The 10,063-nt window shown below is 33.8% G+C and overlaps 2 protein-coding genes across 2 annotated transcripts; one reads left to right on the plus strand and one right to left on the minus strand.

The window, feature by feature from the left end:
• The first annotated feature begins 1,711 nt into the window (after nucleotides 1–1,711).
• Nucleotides 1,712–4,643, plus strand: LOC141689079 (uncharacterized). Its single transcript, XM_074493254.1, has 6 exons — nucleotides 1,712–1,907; nucleotides 2,006–2,092; nucleotides 2,271–2,333; nucleotides 2,489–2,587; nucleotides 3,840–4,098; nucleotides 4,179–4,643. Exons 1-6 carry the CDS (start codon nucleotides 1,833–1,835, stop codon nucleotides 4,307–4,309), a joined length of 714 nt encoding a protein of 237 aa, XP_074349355.1. The 5' UTR covers nucleotides 1,712–1,832; the 3' UTR covers nucleotides 4,310–4,643.
• A 520-nt stretch (nucleotides 4,644–5,163) lies between these two features.
• Nucleotides 5,164–8,498, minus strand: LOC141693849 (protein FIZZY-RELATED 3). Its single transcript, XM_074499030.1, has 10 exons — nucleotides 7,740–8,498; nucleotides 6,914–7,036; nucleotides 6,714–6,818; nucleotides 6,342–6,521; nucleotides 6,189–6,251; nucleotides 5,897–6,091; nucleotides 5,700–5,801; nucleotides 5,562–5,624; nucleotides 5,402–5,470; nucleotides 5,164–5,309 (listed from the first exon to the last, which is right to left on the minus strand). Exons 1-10 carry the CDS (start codon nucleotides 8,286–8,288, stop codon nucleotides 5,256–5,258), a joined length of 1,503 nt encoding a protein of 500 aa, XP_074355131.1. The 5' UTR covers nucleotides 8,289–8,498; the 3' UTR covers nucleotides 5,164–5,255.
• Nucleotides 8,499–10,063: the final 1,565 nt, after the last annotated feature.

Below are 10,063 nucleotides of genomic sequence, written 5' to 3' on the forward strand. Positions count from 1 at the left end.
ATTGGTCCAAATTAAAACAAAATTATCTTATAAGTCCGGTCTTAAAAAATTAAAATTAAATAAAAGATAATCAATTGGATTTGATCGTTGTAATGGGACTCGAGTTAAAATAAAATAATATAAAATACTGATTCGATAAAATCAAATTAATATCAGATTAAGTATAATTCGTATCCTATAAATCTAAATTAAAAATTAACTTTCATTTACAACATAAGTAGTTTTTTAAAACACACAAAGAATTATTAATAAACTATATCATTATATCATTGGGTCACTAATATTATCTTTTTAAATAGTGCTTATAACTAATCAATTAAGTAATAAATCACTAAATAGTGTCTTTTTAAGTTCTAAAGAGACGGTGTCTTTTTACTTTAAAATAATAAACTCGCTATAATAATATTTTTTCCGGGTACCGAAACTATTACCTTAAATAGATTTAAATGTTCTAAAAAAACTGCGAACATATATTTATTAAAGTATTTATCATAAATTCATATTATTTAAAATTTTAAATAATTAAATTTAAGAATTCAATTCCAAATTTTTAAATATATATATATATATATAAATTATGAAAAAAGATTTGTACGACGGGTTTTAATTTAGTACAGTAAACATAAAATTGAGGACGGGTTTGTTTTTCCGACAGAAAAAAGGGTGAAAAAAGTACTATAGACCAATTTTTAGTTGGTGAGTTTTTTAAAGGACATGATGCATGTAATCAAGAATTAAATGTATTATATCCTATTTTTGAAGCCAAAGTATATCAAATGTTTGTTTCTCATTACTCTATTTTTTTTTTTACTTTTTTATGATTAAAACCCCATAGAAAATGCGCAAATCCCGAATTTCGAATCAAGAGCTCAGAAAATATTTTATTTACCCTTTCTTTTCTCCATCTCCTTAATTTTTAAATAAGAAGAAAGTAAATAATCGAAAAATAAAATATTTTCAGCCCATTTTGAAGGAAAAACTTAAAGTAAAATTTTATCAAATTTACTTTTATTATTTCGCTCCTTTACAATATTCGGGAGCATCAGCCTCCACTAAAGATAGTTCAAAAAATCTGAAACCCGAAATCCGATCCGATTCGGAAAAAAACTCGAAAAGCCCGATCTGGAAACCTTAAATGGGCCTCTTTTTTTTTTCGAAAAGCTGACCCGACCCGAAACCCGAAAAGCCCGAATCTAAAAAACCCCGGATAAAAGCCCTGATTTAAAAAAGTCCGAATAAAAGTCCAGTTCACCCGGATAAAAGATCGGGTTTTTTGAAAAGCCCGATTAAAAAACCGATCTTTTATGTAAAATATAAAAATATAAAATAACTTTTATGATTTTTAAAATATTATATTATAATATTAGAAATAATTAAGATATATATGATTATTTATATATCATAATAAAAAAATAATTATTTATTTTCGTATCTAAACTACTATATATGATATATATCAAGATATTATTTTTTACGGTATTTAAACTATTCATTATTCAAATTATAAAATGATAAAATATTTTTTTAATATGTAAATAAAAAACCCGGATTTAGCCCGATCCGACCCGACCCGTAAAATTAAAACAGACCTTATATTTTTTAAAAAATCCAACTCAGCCCGACCCGACCTGAATTTAAAAAAAACCCGACAAAATTCGTTTTTAAAAAATTCTGGCTTTTTAACGCCCGAGTAAAGCCCAGTCCGATGGCTTTTTATGCATCCTACCCTCCACTCCCGTTCCCTCTTTTTTTTTAGAAAACTCGGGACAAATTTTACCAGTGTTCTCGACAGAAGCAAGAAGAGGGCAAGGGTTTAAGGAAAAAAGGGGGAAATGAGCGGAGGAGCACCTGATTTCTTTTATAGAGAAGCTCACAGACTTGGTTATGTCGCTCGCTCTGCCTTCAAGGTCTTCTCCTTTTTTTATATTATCTTTTGAATTTATCTTGGGCATGTTGTTTGATTTGATTAATGCAATTTATTTATTTAATTTATGGGAAAAAACAGTTGCTTCAGATGCAGAAGCAATACAAACTCATTACACCTGGTTCTTCTGTTCTTGATCTTGGTTGTGCCCCTGGTGCTTGGCTTCAGGTCTCTCTCTCTCTCTCTCTCGCCCTCCCCCCTCTCTCTCCCTCTCTCTCTTTGTTAAAGTTTACATTTTGAGGAAGATATAGCGTTGAATTGGGCATTTTGTAGAAGTTGGGTCCTTTAAAATGTTACAATTTTTGCTTTTCTTTGAATTTGTAACTTATTTAGTAATCAAATGTAGGTAGCTTGTCAGAGTTTGGGTCCTTTAAAGAATGGTGGTTCTGTTGTTGGAATCGATCTTAAGGTGATTTTTGCTTTGCCCCATTGTTTTCTTTATTTTTTACGTTTGATTCATTGCTCTCGGAAAGTGGTTTGATGTACTTGTGTATTGATATTAGCATTTTGAGGCCTTGATTTACTGGTTTTTGTTTTTGGGACTTGTGGGGATATGCAGAGCAGAAGGTGAAGGTTCCTACCCTTTGTGATTCGAGAGTCCAAACTATCTCTGCTGATGTTATGAACCTCCCTAAAGATCAAATTAGGAAACTCTCTCCTATGGTAAATCACTGTTAAAATGTATTTCTCATTATTTAGTATTTATACATTTCACGTATGCATGCAGCTATCCTCGTTTTCTGTTCAGTCAACACACTATATTTAGAACTTGTAGTTTGTGAAAGTTTATTGCTCTTCTTTAGTATCAATATCTGTTGAAATTGGCTTGAAAGATAGGGATTATGAGCATAGCCATATATGCAATGTCATGTAGTGAGTCTCAATGGTCATTGAAGGAGGTCAGAATTTATTGGTGAAACCAGACTTAATACCTTCTATAAATCCTCCAAATCACAGAGGGATGCAACCAGAGAGGGTCAGGGGAACGAACATTAGGCAACTTATAGGCAACCAAAGAATCTAGTTTTACAGATTCTGGCAGTAATACAAATTAAACAACTAAGCAAAGATTTTTTTTGTATGCAAAAAATCTTAATGAGCACTGTTTAAAAAGTTGCCAAACTGACCTGACTCAGTCTAATACTCATAGTTTTGACCTGTTTCTCCACTATCTGAATAGTTGTTTAGAACCCATTCATAAAAATTAATGCAAAATTATATAGAATGCATATTTGGGAGTGGGGGGAGGGGGTGGCGGCGATTTTTTACTTTGTTACTATTATTTTTTTTCTTTTAAGAGAATAAGAAAGCCTTTTACAATCTGAATTCTAAGAAATGAGCTGACTAGTATGATTGAGGGAGCAAAAATTGTAACACTTGAGGACCACTTTAAGGATGAACCAACCCCATAATAATTTGAGGCACAAAGGAAGGGGAAGAATCACATCCTCACATCAAAGCATATGAATTTTGCTGCTACTTCTAATTGTTTGGTTGCTTTATGCCTTATCGCCCTTGAGAAAAGTGCAGATCTTTGGGATAATATGCATCTCTTTATTTTTATCTTTATTTAGTTGTTGAGAATGCAAATGAAGTGTGCTTTCTTTAATGGTCCATATTCCAGATTAAAGATTACTGTATGACCACATTTTTTACCTTAAAATTAAATTGAGGTATTTTAATGTCATAATCTGCAGCATCATTTCCAATAGAATGGTATTTGACTGCATTTCATAAGTAAACAGAAACTACACATTGCCCCTTATATCTAGATATTACTTTGACACATTGACACATCTCAGTTTATATCACAAGGAAATGCTATATTTTAACTGTAACTGATTGTGTATCAAGTTTATTTCTTGTAGCATTGTGAATACTAAAACAAAGATATTATTGATTGCCAACTTTGCAGCAGAAAGGATTTTCTGTCATTCTCTCGGATATGTGTCCTATTGTTTCTGGGATTTCAACTAGGGATGCAGCTTTATCTGCTGAGTTGGGAATGAGGGCACTTGATTTGGCTGTTGGTGGGGCTGCCTTGGCTCCGACAAGTGATACTACCGAAGGAGAAATTCAGTCAGATAGCTCTAGTTGTAATCCGGAGGACAGTGGTGTGCTGAAGCCTGGGGGCCACATTATCATTAAGTTACTAGAGAGTGAAGATAATAAAGGTATGGATTTCCTCTACGGAGCCTGATTTAGTTTTCTGTACACATTCTTAATTTCTTACTCTTGGTCATGTGCCATACAGAATTCAGCCAGATCTGCAAACCTCTTTTTAGAAAGTCATCGTGGTTGCGGCCCAAAGCTACAAGATCATCATCTAGAGAAATATATCTTATTTGCCAGGGTCTCCGTAGACTTCAAGTTGAAGAAGTTTGACTCGTGCATAAAGACATGTCTCAGAGATTGGTAGATTGTATCTGATGACACTCTGGAAAAATTTATCAAATGTCAGGGCAATGTTGCATGCTCAGTTGTCCCAAACCTCACAGCTTTCGCCTCTCCGTAATGCTTAGTCAAGAGACATTATTGTTTAATTTTCTCTTCATGCGTGTAACATATAAAGACTCCAATAGTGTTCTCATTACTAATAATTAATTGTTGTGAGTCATGCCATCTATGGGCAATGTGATAGCGATGTATTCTTTTACGAAGGCACTTCGTGTTTAATAACTATTGTTGTATGCTGTTGGTGTGATCCTTTGTTATTTTAGTTTTATGTAGTGTTTTAAATGGTTAAGCTACCTTAATGAGGGCAGGTTTTTACTAGTGAATAAAGATCGTGCCTTGTGGTTGGTGCTAAGTTTAAAGTTTGACCATAAAGCATTGTAACCTGGGAATGAATTGTGCAGGTAACTAATTCCGGTAACCGTTGCTCCATTGGATACCATTTAATAACTTTTTAGAATCTCAATTGAATATCTTTGCAACTTTTGAAGCCGCAGTACACAGATTCAGAGTGATTTCTTTTAAAAACATTGGTGAACAAGAGAGATTTCTCTAATGATGCTGAAAAGTTTACAAACCCTTAAAAAGGAAAAGATGTGTATTTTAAAGAGAGTATATATAAGTTATATAATATAACCTAGTCTATTAGTGCTGAAAACTTTACAAGCCCAACAAGACTTATGTAACAGTGTTTCCATCTTCTATTGTGTATATTCACTAGATTCCATCATCTTCTATGTTTCGAAAGTAACTCTATAAAACTTTCTGCTGCAGAGGTAAAGATGGCAAAAAGAACAAGAAGCCCTTTACATTGTGGATGAGGTTTTGTACAGAGAGAGAGAAGGAGAAACCATGAGCTCTTAAACAATGAGCTCTTTTAGCGAATGCTAGTCCTTCCCAGTGACCATAGCCCGGTGTCCTTTACTGGTGCCTGAGTTGAGAAGGAGAAACCAAAGATCAATTATAATGCGACTAACTATCAAGGCATAGAAGTAACTAATATTTAACTAATGTTTCAATTACTTGTGTTTTCATGGAGGGGAAGACATTCCAAAAACGCAGCGTCTCATCTCCTGCTCCAGTTACTATTGTCTGCAAAACATTTTGTTGATTGAGTTTTTTTTAACTCAACAGTGAGCTGAATACTGTATATGTATTTTTAGTGAAAGTTATATCAATATACCTGACCATCAGGTGATGTGGCGAGATAGAGTACCCGCAGACTATGGCCAGTTAAAGTAGCAACCTGTCAAGTATTACACATCAGAATTGTAGGCTATCTAAACAAAGAAGTGAGTATAACAATAAGTCCAATCAATACCTTGGCCATTGATGGATACTTCCAGACCATAATTTGATTCTGCGAGTACCCATGGGTGCTAACCAATTCGTTCACATTCTTGCTCCATGCAAGATTGCATACCTGTTGTATGAGGAAACAAATTATAATATAAGCTAATTTTCACTGTTAAGGTAACAATCATAATGTGTCAAGAATGGCCAAAATATTAGACAAACCTGGCTCCCGGTGTCAATACTATTTAATTGGTTTCCACTTGTAGTGTTCCAGAAGCGAATACATCGATCAGCAGTTCCACCTCCAGATGCAAGAAGGCCACTCAGGTGAGGTGACCAGGTAATGGCCTTAACTGCAGCTGTGTGCTCTGTCAGTTTTAGGAGTGGTTTCTCAGAATGCTGATTCCATACCAATAGCTGATCACATCATTGAAAAATCAATCAGCATAATATCTTTCGAGAAGTCATCTAATATTAAAAGTATTAGAGATCTGATTCTGATTAGTATATATACCTGATTATCATTGCCTCCAGATGCAAGTTCGCGGTCATCATGAGACCATTTCAGCCCACACACCTGAGGAATTATAAATCACAGAACGAGTTAAACAATTAACGTTCACGATGTTTAATGAGTATTTGTAACATTTTTATGTAGCTTACTTACCTCTGATTTATGGCCGACAAGTTTGTTTATGTAGTCTTTAGATACGCGAAGATCATGCTGAAGGATATTCCTGTCTCTGCTTCCAGAAGATAAAATGCGTGAGCTCCAAGCCAGCACTCCGGTTCTCGTTTGGTGTCCACTCAAAGTTCGAACCCTCTTGCACTGTGTTCCATCCCATATCTAAAGCAGACCAGATAAAGAATGCAAAAACCAAGTTCATATAAAATTCAGCAAGCATGGTTACAATTGACAAATAACTAAAAATAGCAAAATTACATCCCCAATGTCCATATCCAATATATATATAGATGCTCAAAACCGATACATAAAAACTATGAATGCATGCAAATCAAATCAAGGATCAACAACTACCTGCACTTGACCAAGGCTTGTCCCAATTGAGATATATGAACCCTCTTTAGTCCACTGGACTGAGCACACACCAGCACTAGGTCCCAAATCGCAGAGCTTTGTCACCTAAGAACATAGTCGTCAATTGTCAAATTACAAACTCCTTACTGTGAATTTCAGAAGGCAAAGCTAGTTAATCCAAATAATTCATTACAACTTACTTTACTGGTTGATGCAGTCCACAGATAGACACATGTGCCTAATCCAACAGCAAGCACATTTTGTGAGGACCAGTCGACAAGGTTCAAGTAGAAGTCATCTTGGAGGGCAGGTGCATCAAGAACCTGTAAAAATTATAGTCTTGAATAAGCGCGTAAAATAAGTGATACTGTCATAAATAAGCATCTAGCATAAGCGCGTAAAATAAGTGATACTGTCATAAATAAGCATCTAGCATCCCTACTTGCCATTTTCCTTCAGAATTGGCTGGAACAAATCTAATTTTGGACCTTAATGATCCTTACTTTAGACTAATTACGATATCCATCTACAAATCATTAGTCAACTGAATTCAACTTGCACAAAATTATAGTTGATAATTATCAACCCATTTTTGCCTCTCATGGGCTTATTTACCCTACAAGGTAAGAATCAACAAAATCATCTTACATTATTGACATGTCCTACTGTTAAAAAACTTGACTTAGAATCACTTCATTCCAACAAGAGAAAAAAATCAATTAACAGACAGCATTTATCATTGATAATGTACTTAAGCAAGTGAAATAATCAAAACTCAATACAATCATTACTTACTATTGTTCCTTGAGGCATAAAAACAGTGATGTTATAACAAGCTACTCTGCCCCTTTCGATAAATTTAGGCATTAAGACCACACTTTTAGTAGAGGCTAAACTAATCACTTTTATACTCTTTTTCACTCAATTGTACAATTTATGAGGGGATGATACTTATAAACTAACTAGTCTGTATTCATAGCAATTCATAAAAAGACAAGCTTAACAATTGAAGTCAATGAAGCAAACCTTATGAGGAGTCTTGGGAACCTTCCTAAGAGGCTTACTAGGTGTTGTAGACTCACTCGAAAACCCACTATCTTGTCCCAAAATGGAGGATGAATAAGGCGAATTAGACCCCGTGTTATCAGTCCTAAACCTCAGCATATTATTGCTCCCCGAACTCATCGGTGATCCACCTCCAGACCCTTTAACATTACCTGCAAAAGGAGAAGAACACCCGAAATCAGATCCAAATAACTCACTTCTCAATAACCTTGCATAGGCCTCATTTCCGCCTTCTTTAAGCGGAGAAGCCTTGTCATTTAGGCCAAATGTGTGTAGCCTGGACGATGATCTGCACGGTATAAATCTGTCACTACAACTCCCTGATTTTGATGGAGATGATAAATTTGAAATAGTCCTTGGTGACATTGTTCTTGGAGAAGCTAAAAAACTCGATGCGTTACGAATAGGAGTAGAAGGCGAAGAAGGGTTAAAATTCTGTAAACGAAGAGATGATTCAGACATTGTAGAGGGAAGGTTAATTCCGCTCTTTCTGCGTTGATTAGTATCCATTTTTTCGGTTTTTTTGCGAGTTTTGTTAAGAAAGATTTGATTTATAAGGGTTCTTGAGAAATCAAGTAAATGGGTTCTTCTCTTTCTTGTTGAATCTTATGAATTTGAGAAGAAAGAGAAGAAATTGAAAGAAGGGTTTTTGTAGGGTTTTGATCTGAAAAGTTTGGTTGGGAGCTGATTTGTAGTTTATATTTTGATTGCAACGGTCAAATCTGTGAGAGGAGCTGGCTTTGATCTCTCAACTAGCCGTTGGAAATTCCATCTTTGTAAAATATATGTACATATATATGTATATGGTGCTCTTGTTTTTCTCGCTTTAATCTTAGTATACTTCTGCTAAGTTCCCCGCAAATACACGTAAAATCCTAATTATTTATTAGTAAATATTTATTTATCATATATTTTACATGTCTTCTTATTATTCTTTTTTTTTTGAAATAAAAAGGATAATTAAATATCCTTATTCATAATCATTTATTATTAAATATTAGCATAAAACCCGTGCAATATACGAGATTTTGAATTAATTGAACAACTCTTATTTTTTGGGGGTGTTTTAAGTTATATTTTTTATTATCTTTTTTCTTTTTCTTTTATATAATGTTATTTATGCGTTACTTTTTACATCTTAGTCCATAGTTTTTAAATTTTGTTCAATTTATACGACTTAATTTTTTTGCTTTGGTTTTGTTGTTTAGTGTGTTTTTTTTTTATTTTGTAATTTTGCATAAGTGTACGCATAACCACCAGCTAGGTTGCAACAACACATACCATGAGAATCAACTACACCATGATCATCTAGTTCAGCATCATTTGTTACGACTTGGAGAAACTTATTTATCATTTTTGAGCGATTAAAGTGTAAATGACGTATACTACTGAAATCGAATGCCACAATCGTAAAAAAATAATTAAAATAAACCTCTCAACAACTCTGTTCATTCTTTCACCTGCATAAAACCTTGGAGTATGGACAACTTCCTATATAGAAAAAGAATTCAATAATCATAATATAATTTCAGAATGATATTTAGTTTCCTTTATGAAAATTTAAGACGGATCAAAAGCTGTGCAGTATTTAATGATCACCAATATTAATTACATGTTTTGTTTAATTGTAAGTAGTGCATCAACTTGCCAAGTATAAATTTTACCAAAACTGTGCCAAGTATAATTTTTTCTTGGTGTAAATTGTACTAAAAAAAAAGCCAGATCTAAAGAAATTGAAAACTTGAATACAAATATCAGTCCTCTGGTAATTGGGAGCACTTTTGAAATGCCATTACCTTTATATTGTACTTGAGTTGCTCTAAATTCTTCTGCATGAAGTATTTTTTTATCGTCTGATTCAAAACCTAAAGAATTGGGTCTCATTGAATCAAATAAGAATCCTTCGCGATATATGTTAAATAAAGTACATAGATATTTTTGTGTAGGAGAAAGAAACGTCTTTAAGAAATGTGACTCTTGGCTAGTAAGGCATATCAATAAGAAAATATTTATTCCGCTGAACAGATATTGGGGAGATTTAGCAACATAATCAGTTGACGGATTTTCCTCGTACACTCTGACCGTGTCTTCCAGATATGTTTTGCCATTATAAAGTTGTGGTCAACCACGAAAGCTGGTTTTTTGCATGCAGTATAAACCTCTTTATGATCTCTTTATGTATTTATATGCAACGATGTGCTGCTCGGAGTTCAGATATGTACTTAGTTCATCAATCAAATATACATGAGTTCACAAACTAAGATAAGTTCAAAGCAATCTAAAAT

This window comes from Apium graveolens, chromosome 10 (assembly GCF_009905375.1).
Source record: "Apium graveolens cultivar Ventura chromosome 10, ASM990537v1, whole genome shotgun sequence".
In the NCBI taxonomy this organism is placed as follows: Eukaryota; Viridiplantae; Streptophyta; class Magnoliopsida; order Apiales; family Apiaceae; genus Apium; species Apium graveolens.

Excerpts from the sequence above, each read along its gene's own strand:
- LOC141689079 (XM_074493254.1), top strand. The coding sequence starts at position 1,833 with ATGAGCGGAGGAGCACCTGATTTCTTTTATAGAGAAGCTCACAGACTT. Across the intron at positions 2,334-2,488 it reads TTGTTGGAATCGATCTTAAG|AAGGTGAAGGTTCCTACCCT; the intron begins GTGATTTTTGCT and ends TATGCAGAGCAG. Across the intron at positions 2,588-3,839 it reads TTAGGAAACTCTCTCCTATG|CAGAAAGGATTTTCTGTCAT; the intron begins GTAAATCACTGT and ends CCAACTTTGCAG.
- LOC141693849 (XM_074499030.1), bottom strand. The coding sequence starts at position 8,288 with ATGGATACTAATCAACGCAGAAAGAGCGGAATTAACCTTCCCTCTACA. Across the intron at positions 5,625-5,699 it reads AGTATCCATCAATGGCCAAG|GTTGCTACTTTAACTGGCCA; the intron begins GTATTGATTGGA and ends AATACTTGACAG. Across the intron at positions 5,310-5,401 it reads TCCCCTCCATGAAAACACAA|GCACCAGTAAAGGACACCGG; the intron begins GTAATTGAAACA and ends TTCTCAACTCAG.